Source organism: Mus caroli, unplaced genomic scaffold (genome assembly GCF_978045245.1).
Source record: "Mus caroli unplaced genomic scaffold, Mus_caroli_1 scaffold_8, whole genome shotgun sequence".
In the NCBI taxonomy this organism is placed as follows: domain Eukaryota; kingdom Metazoa; phylum Chordata; class Mammalia; order Rodentia; family Muridae; genus Mus; species Mus caroli.
The window spans coordinates 126,002,883-126,023,978 of NW_028227263.1; the positions used below are offsets into that span (position 1 = coordinate 126,002,883).

At 38.6% G+C, this 21,096-nt stretch overlaps 1 protein-coding gene across 1 annotated transcript in view; it reads right to left on the reverse strand.

Annotated features, from left to right (window-relative positions):
* The window catches only part of LOC110297395 (cell adhesion molecule CEACAM5-like), a 38,940-nt gene extending 20,547 nt beyond the window's left edge, over positions 1–18,393 (reverse strand). The window contains exons 1-3 of the mRNA XM_085842475.1: positions 18,330–18,393; positions 16,853–17,212; positions 4,515–4,874 (exon numbers count right to left, since the gene is read on the reverse strand). Coding sequence (XP_085698601.1) covers positions 4,515–4,874; positions 16,853–17,212; positions 18,330–18,393 — 784 coding nt within the window. The remainder of the gene's footprint in view (positions 1–4,514; positions 4,875–16,852; positions 17,213–18,329) is intronic.
* Between the last annotated feature and the right edge of the window lie 2,703 nt (positions 18,394–21,096).

The window sequence follows — 21,096 nt, forward strand, 5'->3', positions numbered from 1 at the left end:
ACAGAAAAGTGTTCAAGGGAATACAAATTGGCAAAAAGAAGTCAAGGTATCATTATTTGGAGGTGATATGATAGTATACATAATCTACCCCAAAAATTCTACCAGAGATCTTCTACAGTTGATAAACAACTTCAGTAAAGTGGCTGGATATAAAACTAATTCAAACAAATCAGAAGCCGTCTTTTATACAAATGATAAATGATCAGACAAAGAAATAAGAAAATATCATCCTGCATCACAGTCTCAAATAATGTAAAACATTTTGGGATCAAAGTCTAACCAATCAAGAGAAAGGTCTATATATATGAAAAGAACTTCAAGTCCCTCAAGAAAGAAATCATAGAAGATTCAGAAAATGGAGAGATCTCCCATGCTCATGGATTGGTAGGATTAACATAGTGAAAATGGCTCTCCTACAGAACGAAATACACAGATTCAATGCAATCCCCATTAAAATTGCAACCCAGTTCTTAACAGACATGGAAAGAGCAATTTTCAAGTTCATATGGAAAAAGGAAAAAAAAACATGATAGTAAAAACAATTCTTAACCACAAAAGAACTTCTGGGAGAAGCACCATCCCTCACCTCAAGGTGTATTACAGAGTAATAGTAATAAAACCTGCAAGGTATTGGAACAGAGCCAGACAGGTTGATCAACAGAATAGAATTGAAGACACAGAAATAAACTGATCTCTATGATAGAGGTCTTTTCTAAACTACAGAGTAACAGTGAACAAGGTGGTGGTGGCACATATTACCCAGTGTCAAGACTCAGATACATCTCCTAATTTATATGCTTACACACTAGATAAATCACATACCACATTTACAAATTACTATAAAATATCCTCTACAGGGTTGCTGGGAAGTCAGCTAAATTCCAAAGGGAAAATGAACAAAGAGTAGTTTTAGTAACTGCCTGTAAAGTCATCTCCATGCATGCAGTCCTGACCAATATTGAACCAGATGATACCCTAACTATGGATATAATATTTATTGGTGAATTTGTGATTAGGGACTCTTTATTAATCAAAAAGCAGTCTACCAGCATCTGTCTGTTGGCTTCAATTATAAACCCTTTCCTTATGTGGAGAATAAATATTCTGTCTTTGAGAAACAAATCTGGACATTTTATGAGGCATGGAAAACCTTATACTCTTGTCATTGTCAACCATCCTATGGTCATAAGGTGGCCCCTTAAAATGATATATTGGATCTTTTCAAGGACAGAGACCTTAGCTATGGAAGGAAATGTATTGCAGTAGAACTGGTATGTATCCTAATTCCGTAGTGATCAGGATAAGGTAGCAAAGGGGTCTGTGCCTTTCTGCAGTGAGAAAACAGCTCACTTGCCTATAATCCCCATCCCTAAGCCTGTAACCCTTCCCCCAAAACAGGCACATATTGAACTGTGGGGACCAATGTATTTAAAATCAAAGCTGGCTTTAGGTTAGGAGCATGGCTTTCTTTGTCTCTAAATCCATGCATGCTTGTTAAAGGAAAATCCAAGATCACTGTTTCATACCAAAAGTGTCACCTGGTATGGTACACAGGAAAAGAAAAAATAAGGGAGTAAGTTATTTCCACTAATCTATTCTTTTAGTTTTCATTTGACTCCCTAAAACATTTCTTAATATATAAATATTATCTCAAAATCTTTAAGATTATATATGTATATGCTTTCTGTACTGGTACTAGTAGTCATACAGAGTACTAAATAATTTTTGAAATATGCTTAATCTATCTTCCTGTATGTTTTCAGGTTTGATTCTGAACCAGGTATCTAGGAACAAAGTTTTTCTACCTTGGGCATATGTAATAACTGTGGTCCTCAAAAAAATCTGAGATATGCTTAAAATTTCATTTAAAATATTTAAGTTTTCTACCATTCCTAAAAGTAACTTTTGAGGTCTGAGAGAAGATGCTGGGGCCCTTCACTGATGAAGCCACCTAGATTTTGGTAACACTAGCCACTAGGCAAAACTGTCCCTTGCCACTTCTTCCAGAAGATTCTTCACAAACAGGTGACAACTTTGCATTGACTGCCGTGGTCTACCTAGCTAGGATTGCCACTAAGCTGACAATCATCCAAATATCAGCTTTGAACTAAAAACTGTCCAGGGCATTAAAATTCCCAAGTTCATCAGAGAAAGAAAATTTTACAGAACTTTAAACTCAAAAATTCTTCATCCTAAGATTATCAAATACACATATGCTGGATATCATGGAAAATGTGGGAAAAAATACTTCATTACTGTAAATGTTGAGGCCTGCTCCTTTTAGCATAACTGTAGCCACTTTGAATTCAGTCTTCACATGGCTCATAAGGTAAATTAAGTTCAGATTCTCAGCCTCTACTTCCCAAAGTAATTATCCACAGCTGACACTAAAGAATGCTACAAATAAGCCAAGAAGTTATGGTTGAATCACGTGTACACTGTTGTCTCAATGTTCTGAAATTCTCCTGTCCTCCACCCTTCTTAACTCACTCAGGACCAATCGGTTTAAAGGTTAGCTGGTAATACTTTGCCTAGTTACCCAAAAATGCAGTACCTCTTCAATGCCTGCCATCAAACTTTTGGACCTGGTTTTTCATATGAAAAGCCTGCCCTGAGGAGAGACTGGTGCCACAATTAGGTTTTTCCTTCTTCTGGTCCTCAATACTTAGCATGCTGTGCATTCAGTAAGCTATGCTTGCTTAACAGAGATTGGTGTATATATAATTTGTGTGGTAATTCTCAGATGATGACAGAAAATATTTTTACTTTATTAGAGTTCAAAGCATTTCATATAATTAGAGAAAAGAGAGAAATGTTGCAGGATATTTGATCACACTGTGAATCCTGAGATTGTGTAAATTACTCCAAAATCATGTTTCTAATTGTGGTCTGGCTCAGCCACACCACACCCCTTTAATCCGAGAGCTTTCTGTTTACTGTAAGCAAGATTTTAAAAAGTCAACCATAGGCCAAAATGCAGAGCAAGCAACCAGTACACAGGGACTGAACATAGGAAAAAGCAGAAAGTAAGGAGTCTGGAAAGATAGAGAGATGCACAGGAAGTAGAAGGGAGGGACATTCAGTTTGAGGGTTTTCTGAAATGATGAATAGAGAACTTCCATCTGGGATTTTGAGTGATAAGGAAGGTAAACTGGATGTGTTCTCTGCCTCTCTGAGCTAGCAGAGTTCTATCCCACATCTGGTTCCTGGGCTAAATTGAACGTTTGTAATATGGTTAAATTCAAAAGAAAGAAAATACAGCCCTTGCAAAGTTACACAAGGGTATCTGCCTGGTCTCTGTGGCCTGACCATTCCCTTCACTGTGAAACTTCTGCTATGTAACAGCTCCCAAGCTCTGTTTTCCTTTCTCCTTTCTGAGATGAGCCTCTTCACAGGCAGCAGCATCTCTCAGAATCTCATGAGCTGTGGGTGGGTATGAGTTCAAAACACTGCTCTGAATACTCTACTCTCAGTACAGCCTGGTGTCCCTCTCCTCTTTCTATCTTTATATTTTAGTTCTCCAAATTACACTGGAATCAAAAAGGCTTATAAGCATTCATGTGCCCTGATAAGACATCAGATTATCTCAGGGCTGACTTTTGCAGTGACATAGATTTGGTCGGTCAGCACCAAAGAAAGTCATTGTGCTTCCTGTGTGAAGCACAAACTTAACTGCACACACAGTCTGCCCTGGGATCTCAATGTTCTGTAAAGATGGAATTTCGTTCATCTGGAAAGGGCCAGAGATTCACAAAAAGGGCCCAAAAGGACAAGCTGAGTGGTGCATGAGGAAAGGGACAGAATTTTTCTCAATGGAGTATTCTTACCAGATTATGGAGTTTCACACTTTGGGTTTATGGGAGCAAGAAATCTGATTCCTAGGAACAGGGGATGGGCTACACTCTCCTATGAAGAGTTTCATGATGATGCTCCCATTTCTTCTGTTTGGTAAGTTGTGTGATGGGTCTGCACATGTGCTCTCTGGGCTTTAGTGGATGCTTTGTACATTTGTCTAGGTAATTCCCCATGGATACCATGTCCTTCCTAAAGAAACTACATAAGGGGGAGAATTGAATATGAGCCACTAGCAATGTAGGGTTTTCCCCTGATGCTCAGCTTTTTCAGAGGCCCCATTGGCTTTTTCAATAAGGCTAAATCATTGTACCTTGAGGTCTTTCTCAAGGACATATTCCTGGTGAAAATCTTAGGAATTTCTTAAAAGCACCCAACATTTTTTGATTAAGGTTCTTTCTCAACTATACATTCCTGAGGAGATGATGCCATCCTTAGCTGATGTAACCACTATATGTCTACATGTCTGTAATATGAAGTCAAATGAAGGATTTTGATCTTTTGCCCTTATTCTACACCTTGTGCATCCTGCAATAAATATTCAAAGGTGAGCATAAAGATACAATGAAGAAGGAAGTAGGCACATGCAGTCATGATAGTCTTTTGTGTGTCTAGTGAAATGAATCCCACCCAGCACCCAGAGATAACAAATAATTACTTACAGTACACGTTGAGGTATATGGATGCTATTGACACGATATCTGCATGTCTATTCATGATTCGTAGGCTGTAGAATCCTATGTCCTCCTGGGTGACATTGTTGATCTGCAGAAATCCATTGCTGTACAAAGTTTCTCTACCACTGTGACCAGGCCCCAGCACAGTAACATTAGTGGTCAGTGTATATTGTCCAATTTGAGGACTCTTAATCCTCATTCCTCTGAACCAGGCTAAGGTTGTAAGATTCTCTGGCATATTGTTGACACGTATGAGAACATTTTCTCCTTCAATCACATGTGGTGGCACTAATTCAATAGTTATTTGGGCAGTGGTAGGCAGGTGAGAGCAGGTTAAAAAGGAGGCTAGGCAGGAATAGAGGAAAGCAATCAATACTGAACAGATATATTTATCACTTAACTTAGGTGTGTGGATAGGTGTTTGTCCATACTCCTTGATTAAGTTCAACAACATGACATCCACTCTCTCAAGGCATCTATGTTTTTCCTCTCTATGGGATTCTTGGATCATGTGATGCCTGATTCACTGCTTAGTATCAGCATATCCTTTCTCATTAAGAGAGTATTTGTTGTAAGGGCCAATGCTTCTTTGACCTACTCCTCTAGAAGGTTCTCATTTTCTGACATGTTTTTATGTTCCCTTTGTGATTCTAGAGAAACTGTAACCTCATCTCTGAGACAGTCTTATTTCTGATCCACCTCATTCAGAGTTTTTTGGGGAGCTTCATTGATCTATCAGTCTGATATCTTTGGAAGGTTCAATTAATGTAAAGACCCAGACACCAGTCAAAACCAAAGGAAAGAATGGAGGGATAGAAGGAGGAAGGGGAAAATGGAAGGAAGGAAGCATGAGAGAGAGGGGGGATGGATGGATGGATAAAAATCTAAGAAGGAAGCAAGGATAGAGGGAAAGAAGGAACTGCTCATGGGTTGATCGACATAGTTTCCAGATTTGGCATTAGCAAATTTTCATAGATAATTATATAGATATTTTTCTTGGGATTCGAAGGAAAAGACATAAGTATATGGGTTCCCCTGCATTTTTGGCCCTTCTCTGGTGTCTAAAGTCTTCCCTTTTGCCCAGAGGGTACAGAAGGTTTCTGTTGTTGAGTACAGAGAACATCGATTCAAATGTATGTGTCATATACTCTTACCAATACACTGTTTTAGGTCTCCTTCTCTTGATAAATCTACCCTTAACAGAAGCAGTTTGGGAGAGGAAAGGATACATTTTCATTAAAAGTCTGAGACAGAATAGTACTGAAGAAATTCAAGGAAAAAAACAGGTTGATTACAGAATCATTCTCTGTTTCACACTGTGACTCTCAGATACCTAGTTTTCTTGTAGAAACTAGGAACAACTGCCTATATGGTACTGCCACAGTGTCCTAGATTCTCCTGCAACAGTTATGATAATCTTCAATACATATGTTTATGTGCTAAAAAAAAATCAACCACAGAAAGTACAGATCAGGAGATGTTAATTACAAACAATAATTTTCAAAAATTGATGAAAAATATTAACTAGCTTTGTTTTTTTTATTAGATATTTTCTTCATTTACATTACAAATATTATCCCAAAAGTCCTCTATACACTCCCCCTGCCCTGATTCCAAACCCACCCAATCCCACTTCCTGGCCCTGACTTTCATCTATACTGGGGCAAATGACATTCGCAAGACCAAGGACCTCTCTGCCCATTGATGGCCTACTAGGCCATTCTCTGCTACATATGGAACTAGAGACACAGCTCTGGGGGGTACTGGTTAGTTAATATTGTTGTTCCACCTATAGGGATGCAGAGCCCTTAAGCTCCATGGGTACTTTCTCTATATCCTTCATTAGGGGCCCTGTATACCATCCAATAGATGACTGTGAGCATCCATTTCTCTATTTGCCAGGCATTGGCATAGCCTCACAAGAGACAGCTATATCAGCGTTCTGTCAGCAAAATCTTTCTGGCATATGCAATAGTGTCTGGGTTTGGTGGTTGTATATGGGAAGGATGCCCGGGTCGGACAGTCTCTGGATGGTCTTTCCTTCCATATCAGCTCTGAACTTTGTCTCTGTAACTCCTTCCATGGGAATTTTGTTCCATATTCTAAGGAGGAATGAAGTATCCATATGTTGGTCTTCCTTCTTGTTGAGTTTCATGTGTTTTGCAAATTGTATCTTGGGTATTCGAAGTTTCTGGGCTAGTATCCACATATCAGTGAGTGCATATTGTGTGTGTTCTTTTCTGATTGGGTTACCTCACTCAGGATGATATCCTCCAGACCCATCCATTAGCCTAGAAATTTCAAAAATTCATTGTTTTTAATTGTTGTGCATTCCTCCATTGTGTAAATGTACCATATTTTCTGTATCCATTCCTCTGTTGAGGGACATCTGGGTTCTTTCCAGCTTCTGGATATTATAAATAAGGCTGCTATGAACATAGTGGAGCATGCATCCTTATTACCAGTTGGAACATCTTCTGGGTATATGCCCAGGAGAGGTATTGTTTGATCTGCTAGTAGTACTATGTCCAATTTTCTTAGGAACCGACAGACTGATATCCAGAGTGGTTGTATAAGCTTGCAGTCCCACCAGCAATGTAGGAGTGTTCCTCTTTCTCCACATCCTCAACAGCTTCTACTGTCACATGAATTTTTGATCCTAGCCATTCTGACTGGTGTGAGGTGGAATCTTAGGGTTGTTTTGATTTGAATTTCCCTGATTATTAAGGATGTTACACATTTATTTATTCAGGTGCTTCTCATCCATTCGGTATTCCTCAGTTGAGAGTTCTTTGTTTACCTCTGTACCCCATTTTAATGGGGTTTCTTGAATTTCTGGAGTCCATCTTCTTAATTTCTTTATATATACTGGATTTTAGTCCCCTATCTGAATTAGGAATGGTAAAGATCCTTTCCCAATTTGTTGGAGGCCTATTTGTCTTATTGATCGTGTATTTTGACTTACAGAAGCTTTGCAATTTTATGAGGTCCCATTTGTCAATTCTTGATGTTACTGCACAGGCCATTGCTGTTCTGTTCAGGAATTTTTCCCCTGTGCCCATATATTTGAGGGTTTTCCCCATTTTCTCCACTATAAGTTTCAGTGTCTCTGGTTTTATGTGGATTTCCTTGATCCACTTAGACTTGACCTTGGTAGAAGGAGGTAAGAATGGATCAATTCACAATCTTCTACACGATACCCTCCAGTTGTGCCAGCACCATTTATTGAAAATGCTGTCTTTTTTCCACTGGAAGGTTTTAGCTCCCTTGTCAAAGATCAAGTGACCATAGGTATGTGAGTTCATTTCTGGATCTTAAATTCTATTGCATTTATCTACCTGTCTGTCATTGTACCAGTACCAGGCAGTTTTTTATCACAATTGCTCTGTAGTACAGCTTGAGGTCAGGCATGGTGATTCCACCAAAGGTTTTTTTATTGTTGAGAAGAGTTTTTGCTATCCTCAGTTTTTTTGTTATTGCAGATGAATTTGCAAATTGCTCTTTTTTATTTGTTGAAGAATTGAATTGGAAGTTTGATGGGGATTGCATTGAATCTGTAGATTGCTTTCAGCAACATAGCCATTTGGACTATTTTAATCCCACCCGTCTATGAGCATGGGAGATCTTTCCATCTTCTGAGATCTTTGAATTCTTTCTTAAGAGACTTGAAGTTCTTATCATACAGATCTTTCACTTGCTTAGAGTCACACAAAGGTATATTATATTATTTGTAACCATAAGAAGGGCGTTGTTTCCCTAATTTCTTTCTTAGCCTGTTTATACTTTGTATAGAGAAAGGTCACTGATTTGTTTGAATTAATTTTATATCCACCTACTTCACTGAAGATGTTTATCAGGTTTAGGAGTTCTCTGGTTGAATTTTTAGAGTCACTTATATTCACTATCATATCGTCTGCAAATAGTGATATTTTGACTTCTTCCTTTCCAATTTATATCCCCTTGATCTTTTTTTGTAGTCTAATTACTCTGACTAGGACTTGCTTTTTTTGGCAGCTATATATTTTCTAATTAGATATTTTCTTTCTCTATATATCAAATTTCAAATACTATCCCAAAAGTTCCCTATATGCCCTCCCCCTGCCCTACTCCCCTATCCACCCACTCCTGCTTCTTGGCCCTGGAATTCCCCTGTACTGGGGCTAGGACTTCCAGTACTATATTGAATAGGTAGGGAGAAAGTGAGCAGCATTGTCTAGTCCCTTATTTTAGTGGGATTGCTTCCAGCTTCTCTCCATTTAGTTTGATATTGGCTACTGGTTTCCTGTAGATTGCTTTTATTATGTTAAGGTATGGGCCTTGAATTCCTGATATTTCCAAGACTTTTTATCAATAATGGGTGTTGGATTTTGTCAAATGCTTTCTCAACATCTAAGGAGAGGATCATGTGGATGTTTGCTGTTGAGTTTGTTTATATAGTGGATTGCATTGATGTATTTTCATATATTGAACCATACCTGCATCCCTAGATTGAAACCTACTTGATCACAATTATTTTTCCTTAATATCTCTTAATATCAATTGGCTCAATTCCCCAATAAAAAGACATAAACTAACAGACTGGCTACACAAACAGACCCAACATATTGCTGCTTACAAGAAACTCATCTCATGGAAAGAGACAGACACTTCCTCAGAGTGAAAGGCTGGAAAACAATTTCCTAAGCAAACGGTCTGAAGAAACAAGCCGGAGTAGCCATCCTAATATCTAATAAAATTGACTTCCAAACAAAAGTTATCAAAAAAGACAAGAAGGGGCACTTCATACTATTCAAAGGTAAAGTCTATGAAGATGAACTTTCAATTCTGAATATCTATTTTCCAAATGCAAGGGCATCCACATTCATTAAAGAAACTTTAGTGGAGCTCAAAGTACACATTGCACCTCACACAATAATAGTGGGAGATTTTAACACCCTACTCTCATCAATGGACAGATCCTGAAAAAGAAACTAAACAGAGACACTATCAAACTAACTGAAGTTATGAAATAAATGGATTTAACAGATTTTATCCTAAAACAAAAGGATTTTCCTTCCTCTCAGCACCTCAAGGTACCTTCTCCAAAACTGACCATCTAATTGGTCACAAAACAGACCTCAACAGATACAAAAATACTGAAATTGTCCCATGCATCCTATCAGGTCACCAGGGACTAAGGTTGATCTACAATAACAACAAAAATAATAAAAAGTCAACATTCACATGGAAACTGAACAACACTCTCCTTGGTCAAGAAAGAAATAAAGAAAGAAATTAAAGACTTTTTAGAGTTTAATGAAAATGAAGCCACAACATACCCAAACTTAAGAGACACAATGAAAGCATTCCTAAGAGGAAAACTCATAGCTCTGAGTGCCTCCAAAAAGAAACTAGAGAGAGCATACACTAGCAGCTTGACAGCACAACTAAAAGCTCTCAACCAAAGAAGTAAATTCACCCAAGAGGAGTAGATGGCAGGAAATAATCAAACTCAGGGGCAAAATCAACCAAGTGGAAAGAAAAATAATTATTCAAAGAATTAACCACACCAGGAGCTGGTTCTTTGAGAAAAAACAACAAGATAGATAAACCCTTAGCCAGACTCACTAAAGAGCACAGGCACAACATCCTAATTAACAAAATCAGAAATGAAAAGGGAGACATAACAACAGAACCTGAGGAAATCCCAAACACTGTAAGATCCTTCTACAAAAGGCAATACTCAACAAAACTGGAAAACCTGGATGAAATGGACAAATTTCTAGACAGATAGAAGGTACCAAAGTTAAATCAGGATCAGAATAATGACCTAAACTGTCCAATATCCCCTAAAGAAATAGAAGCAGTCATTAATAGTCTCCCAACGAAAAAAGCCCAGAACCAGATGGGTTTTCTGCAGAGTTCTATCAGACCTTCAAAGAAGACCTAATTCCAACTCTCCTCAAACAATTCCACAAAAGAGAAACAGAAGGTACTCTACCTAGTTCATTCTACAAAGCCAAAATTACTCTGATACCTACATCACATAAAGACCCAACAAAGATAGAGAATTTCAGACCAAATTCCCTTATGAATATAGATGCAAAAATACTCAATAAAATTCTCACTAACCAAATCTAAGAACACATCAAAACAACCATCCATCATGACTAAGTAGGCTTTATTCCAAGGATGCACGGATGGTTTAACATACAGAAATCCATCAACGTATTCCACTACATAAACAAACTCAAAGACAAAAAGCACATGATAATCTCCTTAGATGCTGAGAAAGAATTTGACAAAATCCAACACCCCTTTATGATAAAAGTCTTGAAAAGATCAGGAATTCAAGGCCCATATGTAAACATAACAAAAACAATCTACAGCAAACCAGTAGCCAACATCAAAGTAAATGGAGAGAAGCTGGAAGCAACCCCACTAAAATCAGTGACTAGACAAAGCTGCCCACTTTCTCCCTACTTATTCAATATAGTACTTGAAGTTCTAGCCAGAGCAATTCGACAACAAAAGGAGATCAAGGGGATAAAAATTGGAAAGGAAGAAGTCAAAATATCACTATTTGCAGATGATATGATAGTATATATAAGTGACCCTAAAAATTCCACCAGAGAACACCTCAACCTGATAAACAGTTTCAGCAAAGTAGCTGGATATAAAATTAACTCAAAGAAATCAGTGGTTTTTCTCTACACAAAGAATAAACAGGCTGAGAAAGAAATTAGGGAAACAACACTCTTCACAATAGTCACAAATAATATAAAATACCTTGGTGTGACTCTAACTAAGGAAGTAAAAGATCTGTATCACAAGAACTTCAAGCCTCTGAAGAAAGAAATTAAAGAAGATCTCAGAAGATGGAAATATATCCCATGCTCGTGGACTGGTAGGATTAATATAGTCCTGGATATCCTGCAGAAAGCAATCTACAGATTCAATGCAATCCCCATCAAAATTCCAACTGAATTCTTCACTGTGTTAGAAAGGGCAATTTGCAAGTTCATCTGCAATAACAAAAAACCTAGTATAGCAAAAACTATTCTCAATAATAAAGTAACCTCTTGGGGAATCACCATGCCTGACCTCAAGCTGTACTACAGAGCAATTGTGATAAAAACTGCATGGTACTTTTACAGTGACAGACAGGGAGATCAGTGGAATAGAATTGAAGAGCCAGAAATGAACCCACACACCTATGGTAACCTGATCTTTGACAAGCGAGCTAAAACCATCCAGTGGAAAAAAGACAACATTTTCAACAAATAGTGCTGGCACAACTAGTGGTTATCATGTAGAAGAATGTGAATTGATCCATTCTTATCCACTTGTACAAAGCTCAAGTCTAAGTGGATCAAAGACCTCCACATAAAACCAGAGACACTGAAATTTATAGAGGAGAAAGTGGGGAAAACCCTGAAAGATATGGGCACAGGGGGGAAATTCCTAAGCAGAACAGCAATGGCCTGTGCTCTAAGATCAAGAATTGACAAATGGGACCTCATAAAATTGCAAAGCTTCTATAGGGAAAATGATACTATTAATAAGACAAAAAGGCCACCAACAGATTGGTAAAGAATTTTTACCAATCTTAAATCTGATAGGGGACAAATACCCAATGTATACAAAGAGCTCAAGAAGCAGAACTCCATAAATTCAAATAACCGCATTAAAAAATGGGCACAGAGCTAAACAAAGAATTCTCAACCAAGGAATACTGAGGGGCTGAGAAGGTCTTGAAAGAATGTTTAACATCTTCTATCTTCAGGGAAATGCAAGTCTACCCTGAGATTCTACCTCACACCAGTCAGGTTGACTAGGGTCAAAAATTCAGGTGACAGCAGATACTGGTGAGGATGTAGAGAAAGAGGGACACTCCTCCATTGTTGGTGGGTTGCAAGCTTGTACAACCACTCTGGAAATCAGTCAGGCGGTTCTTCAGAAAACTGGACCTAGTACTACCAGTAGATCCAGCAATACCTCTCCTGGGCATATACCCAGTAGATGTTCCTTCCAACTGGTAATAAGGACATATGCTCCACTATGTTCATAGCATCCATACTTATAATAGCCAGAAGCTGAAAAGAACCCAAATGTCACTCAACAGAGGAATGGATACAGAAAATGTGGTACATTTGCACAATGCAGTACTAATCAGCTTCTGAAAACAATGAATTTAGGAAAGTCTTGAACAAATGTATGTATCTGGAGGATATCATCCTGAGTGAGGCAACCCAATCACAAAAGAAATAACTTGATATTCACTCACTGATAAGTGGATATTAGCCCAGAAACCTAGAATACCCAAGATACAACTTCCAAAACACAAGAAAATCAAGAAGGAAGACCAAATTGTGGATACTTCATTCCTCCCTAGAATAGGGAGTAAAATATCCATGGAAGGAGTTGTAGAGACAAAGTTTAGAGCTAAGACGAAATGATGGACCATCCAGAGACTGCCCCACCCAAGGGTCAATCCCATAATCAGCCACCAAACCCAGACACTATTGCATATGCCAGCAAGATTTTGTTGAAAGGACCCTGAAATAGCTGTCTCTTGTGAGGCTATGGCTGTGCCTGGCAAATACAGAAGTGGATGCTCACAGTCATCTATAGGATGGAACACAGGGCCCCCAGTGGAGGAGCTAGAGAAAGTACCCAAGGTGCTAAAGGGGTCTTTAACCCTATAGGTGGAACAACAATATAAACTAACCAGTACCCCCAGAGCTAGTGTCTCTAGCTGCATATGTAGCAGAAGATGGGCTAGTCAGCCATCATTGGGAAGAGAGGCCCCTTGGTCTTGCAAACTTTATATGCCCCACTACAAGGGAACACCAGGGCCAAGAAGTAGGAGCGGGTGGGTAGGGGAGCAGCGGGGAGGAGGGCGGGCATATAGTGGACTTTTCGGATAGCATTTGAAATGTAAATGAAGAAAATACCTAAGAAAATATTGGAAAAAGAAAAAAAAAAGAGTGAGGGGACATTCTGTCTTGTTTGGGTTTTGAAGCTGAATTATATTAACCAGCTCTAGAAAGCAGCTCATTTCTACCAAGTAGAAAATACTGATGAAAAAACACATTTTATTGATTAAAAAATAAAATATAAATAAAAACCTACTAACCCAAAATATCTAGAAAATTTAAGACACAATGAATAGACCAAACTGAAGAATAATAGGTACAAAAGAGAGTGAAGATTCCCAGCTCAAAGAAACAAAAAATATCTTCAACAAAATCATTGAAGAAAATTTCCCCAACCCAAAGAAAGACATGCCCATAAATGTACAAGATATTTATAAAACACACAAAGAAAATCCTCCCATTACACAATAATCAAAACAGTCTATGCCCAGAATAAAGAAATATTAAAAGCTGTAGAGGAAAAATGCCAAGTAACATACAGAGGCATACCTACCAAAAGCTCACGAGTCTTCTCAATAAAGGCCCTAAAAGCCAGAAGAGACTGGATAGCTGCTATGTAGACCCAAAGATTACACAAATGCCAATCCAGGATACTATAACCTGAAAAAAGTCTTAATCATCATAAGTAGAGAAACCAAAATATGCCATGTAAAAACCAAATGTAAATAATACCTATTTACCAATTGAGTCCTACAGAAGATTCTAGAAGGAAAATTTCAGCACATGGAGGGTAAAAGAAAAAAAAGGGGGGACCAAGAAATTAATCATTTCACAACATAACCAAAAGAAAAGAATGAAAAAGCATAATGCCACCTGCACAAACAAACATATCAGTAACTGACAATCATCTGTCTTTAATACATCATAATATCAAGAGATTAATTTCTCAAAAAAATAAAAAAAAAACCAAAGCTGGCAGACAGGATAGGCAAACAGGATCCAGCATCTTCTTGCATACAAGAAATACAATTCAATGACAAAGACAGACACTACCTCAGAGTAAAAGGCTAGATGTTCTTCTAAGCAAATGGTCCCAAGAAGCACGTGGGAGTTACCTCTCCCAATAAAATAGACTTAGAACCAAAAGTTACCAACGAACATGGGGAAAGACACTTCATATTCACCAAAGGAAAAATCTACCAAGAAAAAGTCTATTCTTAACATCTATGCCCCAATTCAAGGGTATACACATTTGTAAAAGAAACTATACTAAAATTCCAAACACCTTGAACCCTACACAATAACAGTGAGAAACTTCACCATCACATTCTCACCAATAGACATGTCATTGAAACAGAAACTAAACACAGACACAGTGAAACAAATAGAGGTTTTAAACCAAATGGATTTAACAGATATATACAGAACATTTCACCCTAAAACAAAAGAATATAACTTCTTCTCAGCACCTCTTATCACCTTCTCCAAAACTGACCATATAATCACTCACAAAATAAGCCTCAACAGATACAATATGATTGTCATAATCCTGTGCATTCCATCAGATCACCACAGACTAAGGCTAGACTTCAATAACAATGAAAACAACCAAAACCCACATACTCATAGAAACTGAAAAATTCCCTACTTAATAATAAACTGGTCAGGGAAGAAATAAAGAAATTAAAGACTTCCTGGAATTCAATGAAAATGGTAGCACAGAATACCCACATTTATGGGACACAATGAAAGTAGTGCTAAGAAGAAAGTCATAGCAATAAGTGCTCTCATAAAGAAATTGGAAAGATCTTACACTGGCATTATAACAGTACACTTGAAAAACCTAAAACAAAAAGAGAAGCAAGTGCACCCAAGAGGAGTAGAAAGCAGGAAAAAGGCAAACTCATGACCATAATCATCCAAGTAGAAACAAAGAGAACAATATACAGAATCAACAACACCAAAAGCTGGTACTTTGAGAAAATCACGAAGGTAGATAAACCCCTAGCCAAAGTAACTAAAGGACACAAGGCAGGATTCAAATTTAAAAAAGTCAAAAATTAAAATGGAGACATAACAGAAACTGAGGAAAAAGAAAAAGAAAAACTCATTGAATCCTACTATAAAAATGTATAGTTAATAAAATCTAGATAAAATGGATGAATTTCTAGACAGATACCAAGTACCAAGGTTAAAACAAAGCAGGTAAACTAAACAGTCACATATCCCCTAAGGAAATAGAAGATTTCTTTAAAATTTTCCAACCAAAGAGAGAGAGAGAGAAGGAGGGAGGGAGGGAAGGAAGAGGGAGGGAGGGAGGGGTGGAGGGAGGGAGGGGGAGAGAGAGAGAGAGAGAGAGAGAGAGAGAGAGAGAGAGAGAGAGAGAGAGAGAGAGAGAGAGAGAGAGAGGTCAGTCTGGGCCACATGGCTTTAGTGCATAATTCTCCCATACCTTCAAAGAAGAGCTAATATGAGCCTTCCTCAAATTTTGCATTAAATTAGAAACTAAAGGAACATTACCTAATTCATTGTATCAAGCATCGATTACTCTGATACCTGAACCACACAAGACTCCAAAAATGAAATAGAATCTCAGGCCAATTTCACGTACGAATACCAGTTTAAAAATACTCAGTAAAATTCTTGCAAACAGAAGCCAAGAACACATCAAAACCATCATTCACCAGGATCAAGTAGGTTTCATCCCAGGGATGCAAGGTTGGTTCAATATATAAAAATTCTTCAACTATATAAACTATATAAACAAACTCAAAGAAAAAAGTTACACGACCACCTCATTAGATGCTGAAAAAGCATTTGACAAAATACAATATATCTTCACGTGTCAGAAATTCAAGGTCCATTCTTTTTTTTTTTTCAAGATAGGTTTTCTCTGTGTAGCCCTGGCTGTCCTGGAACTCACTATGTAGACCAGGCTGGCCTCGAACTCAGAAATTCGCCTGTCAAGGTCCATTATTAAACATAATAAAACCAATTTATTATACAGTAAACCAACAGCCAATTCCAAATGAAATGGATAGATTTGTGAAGCCATTCCACTAAACCCAGGGCTGACCACTCTCCACATATCTATTCAATATAGTATGTGAAGTACTAGTTAGAGCAATAAGGCAACAAAAAAGTGATCAAGGAAATACAAATTGGCAAAAAGAAGTTAAGGTATCACTATTTGGAGATGATATGATAGTATATATAATCTACCTAAAAAATTCTACCAGAGAACTTCTACAGTTGATAAACAACTTCAGTAAAGTGGCTGGATATAAAACTAATTCAAACAAATCAGAAGCCTTCCTTTATACAAATGATAAATGGTCAGAGAAAGAAATAACGAAACAACATCCTCCACCACAGTCTCTAATAATATAAAACATTTTGGGGTCTTTTGTGTGTCTAGTGAAATGAATCCCACCCAGCACCCAGAGATAACAAATAATTACTTACAGTACACGTTGAGGTATATGGATGTTATTGACACAATTTGTGCATGTTTATTCATGATTCGTAGGCTGTAGAATCCTACATCCTCCTGGGTGACATTGTAGATCTGCAGGGATCCATTGCTGTACAAAGTTTCTCTACCACTGTGACCAGGCCCCAGCACAGTAACATTAGTGGCCAGTGTATATTGTCCAATTTGAGGGCTCTTAATCCTCATTCCTCTGAACCAGGCTAAGGTTGTAAGATTCTCTGGCATATTGTTGACACGTATGAGAACATTTTCTCCTTCAATCACATGTGGTGGCACTAATTCAATAGTTATTTGGGCAGTGGCAGGCAGGTGACAACAGGTTAAAAATGAGGCTAGCAGAAATAGAGTAAAACAATCAATATTAAACAGATGTATTTATTACTTAGGTTAGGCTTGTGGATACAGGTTTGTCCAGCCTCCTTGATTAAGTTCAACATCATGACCTCCACTATCTCAGAATTCTCTCTATGGGATTCTTTGCTCATGTACTTGCTGATTTACTGTTTAAAAGTATCCCCACATCCTTCCTCCATAAATGAGTGTTTGGTATAAGGGTCAATGCTCCTCTTACGTACTCCTCTAGGGGTTGGTCACTTTCTGACCTTTTTCTATGTTCATTTTGTGGTTCTAGGGAAACTGTGACCTCATTTATAAGACTGATTTCTGATGCACTACATCCAGTGGTTTTTGAGGAGCTACACTGATCTATTAGTCTGTTATCTTTAGAAGATTCAATTCCTGTAAGAGACCCAGACACCACTCAAGAATCAAAGGAAGGGAGGGATGGAGAGAGGAATGGAGGGGAAAAAGGAAGGAAGGAAGGAAGGAAGGAAGCAAGGATTGAGGGAAGGAAGGAATTGCACATGGGTTTATGTACATAGTTACCAGATTTAGCATTAACAAAAATGAATGTACTCACGTTTGGTTTGATTTTTTTTTTACATTTTCTCATGTGTTGTATGAGTGTTTTGTGATGATAATTGTCTTACTGTACAGTGCTGTGTGAAAGAACATCTTTCATAGTGGGAGTATGTATGGCCCATTTGTCATTTTTCAGGAGTCTGTTCTCTCCATTTACCATGTAGGAATTAAGGAATAAATTCAGGTTGTAACATATAGAAACACTGAGACATCTCACTGCCCCATCTTTTTTAATTTCTATTTTCAAAGTCCCACTGTCATGATTGGGAACATCAGTCTTCAGAATATGGAAGCCATTATGAACAACTTGTGACTTATGAAGAGTAAATGGTTGGGGATTTTTGCATTCTTCATCATCTCCTGACTCCTGAGAGATTCAGACTTCTGTGCTTCTATGCCTCAATATACATTCTACCCTATAGCTGCAAACAAACTCCGAGTTTCTTCTTGGGCTCCTACCCTCTTTAGGAGATCCCAGATGGCTTCTGAGTTTCCCTACCTCCACACTCAGAAAGTGGGTACACTTACCTGTGAGCAGAAGCCCTTGCAAGTGGGTACACCATTTGCATGGAAGCACAAAGGATGCTTCCATCTCTCTTCTAGCTGTGTGTTCTCCCTCTGGGGAAAAAAAGCTTTAGCTCTAGCACAGCACCCAAGTTCTTCTGTCTTTCTTTCTTCTTATCTGAGTGTCTCCCAAGAAAGGACCACTTTCCAGAATCCAATGGGCTGTGGGTGGTGGGGTCTGTGTCTAAGGCACTGCTCTGTTCCTTCCACTCTCACTGCTGTCCTGAATTCCTCTCAACTTGTCTCCCTTTATGTTTTACCTCCAAGAAATGCACTGAGCAACAAAGCTGATAACATCCCCATGCCCTCAGAGAATAACAGCTCATCCCAGGGCTGACATCTGCTGAAACATGGCCTTGAGTCTGTCAGCATCAAAGAGGGAGTCTCCATCCCACTTAGGTGTCCTTTGGACAAAGACACTCAGCTGAGCACCCATTCTGTCCTGTGTACTCACAGCTCTAGGAAGGTGAGATTCATTCCCAGCAGGAGGTGACAAAGATGTCTCTAAAGGCCAAAAATGGACCAACTGAGTGGTCTCTAAGAATGAATAGCAATCATTTATCACCAGTCAAATTCATGATGCAGAAGTAATTGTCCTATAGCAGTTATGTCGGGAGTTTCATGTCTTCAGTGTTGGTAAAGACGTGACATGTGTTCTAGAAAGAGCTTTATGCTCCATTTTTCCTACAGAGGGTTTCAATGAAACTTTCCAGCTTCATGTGCTGTCTGAACTGTGTGTTGGATGAGCCCATGTCCTCTATGGTCTTCTTTGGTCATCTATGTCCATTGTCTAGGTGACTTCTCAGTGGTATCACCCTTATAAGAGAAGCTTGGATGATGTGGTCTCCCAGGTTACTCAGATAGAGAGGTGTTCTCAGGCACAGGAAGTAGCTGGTAGTTCAGAGTAAGGTCTAGAGTAAGATCTCTGAGTTAGAAGACTTAAGGATAAAAACCAGTCTACAAGGGCAAGACATGGCTCAAGCACTCTTCTGAGTATTGATTATGTGTTCCGATATTGCCCCCTGTAGATCACTGGGAGAACTGCAATCTCATGTCTAGTCATACAGCATGCATGATCAACAAGTCAAATGTGACCTGCTCTGATCACTTCAGCAGATGTGGGATGCCAGTCCTGTCATCTTGCTCACTGTGCACTGCAGATCTCCTAATCCCATCTAGCATAGGACAAGACTAAATACAGTTCCAAATTTTTCCTGGGAAGACCTGGACTAAAGTTGAAAGTAGTGGTCCTCCAAAGGATGGGCATTCTCTCTAGAAGAGGCTTATCTGCAAATTTTCATAGGTAAATACATAGACATTTTTCTTGGTATTCAAAGGAAGAGACATAAGTGTATGGGCTTCCCTTGTATTTTCTGGCCCTTCTCTGATGTCTAAATTCTTCTCTTTTGCCCAGAGGGTTCGCAAGGGTTCTGCTGTTGAGTACAGAGAACATTGATTCAAATGCATGTGTTATATGCTCTTACCTATACAGTTTTCTAGGTTTCCTTCTCTTCCTATGAGAAGTATATCCTGAATAAAAGCAGTCTGGGAGAGGAAAGGATCCATTTTCCTTAAAACACTGAGTAATCGTATTATACTGAAGAAATTCAAGGCAGAAAACATGCTGCTTGCTGACTCATTCTCCATTTTACACTGTGACTCACAGTTACTTAGTTTTCTTATGAATCATTGGGAAGAGTCCCCCCTTGGTCTTACAAACTTTATATGCCTCAGTATAGGGAAATGCCAGGACCAAGAAGTGGGAGTGGGTGAGTAGGGGAGTGGGGGGGGAGGGTCTGGGGGACTTTTGGGATAGCATTTGAAATGTAAATGAAGAAAATACCTAATTTTTAAAAAACTAGGATCATCTGCCTATATGGTACTGCCCACAGTGGCCTGGGTTCTCCTGCATTAGTTAGGATATTCCCCCATAGATATGTCGACTATGGGATTTGATAAGACAGGTATTCATTTGGGGAAATGTTTATAGTTGAGATCAACATAATTTTGTGCTGGGTCAAGTTAACTGGTTCATGCTATGACACTGACTCAAACTCTTAAATCATCCTCCACAGGGAGACTCCACAAAATTTCTCAATTTTTAAGTGAGAATCCTGTTCTGTTTCCTATCTTCATGACATGTGCTGATGTCCCTCATAGCTGTATCTTCAGAGTCAAGCACATCTCTGGGCATCTATCTCATGGTTCTGCTCTTCACATTTCCCAGATCCTGTTCTGATATCCACCACTGATATTGTGAAGAGTAATTCAAACAAAACATTAGTTTCATTCTGACTCAGGAAATAACTCCCAGGCACATTCATCAAGTGCATCTTCTGGCTCTATTGGAAGTATATGAAACTGATCACCACCTGATACAAGAGTAGATATGGGAGCATTTGGGGTAAAAGAACATGAGCATCATTTAAAGATCTGGGTGTTCCTTCTGGGTCATGGAGATTATGAAAGCAAATGGAGAAGACAGAAAGGAATAAGTTATTGGCAGAAGGAAACTCTACTTGTCCTTAAGAACAGTCTCTCCACCTGGGAAGTTCCCCCTACCTTCACATTCTAAGTACAGTTCACGGATGTACAGTAGAAATCTGAAATGCAAGAAGAAGGGGAAGAAACAGTGTTGGAATGTCATGAGGGAACTGGGATTTTTTTGTACAAATGGACATAGGCTGGGAATTAGCTTCTCTGTCTATTCATAAATCCAAGGCTTCACCCC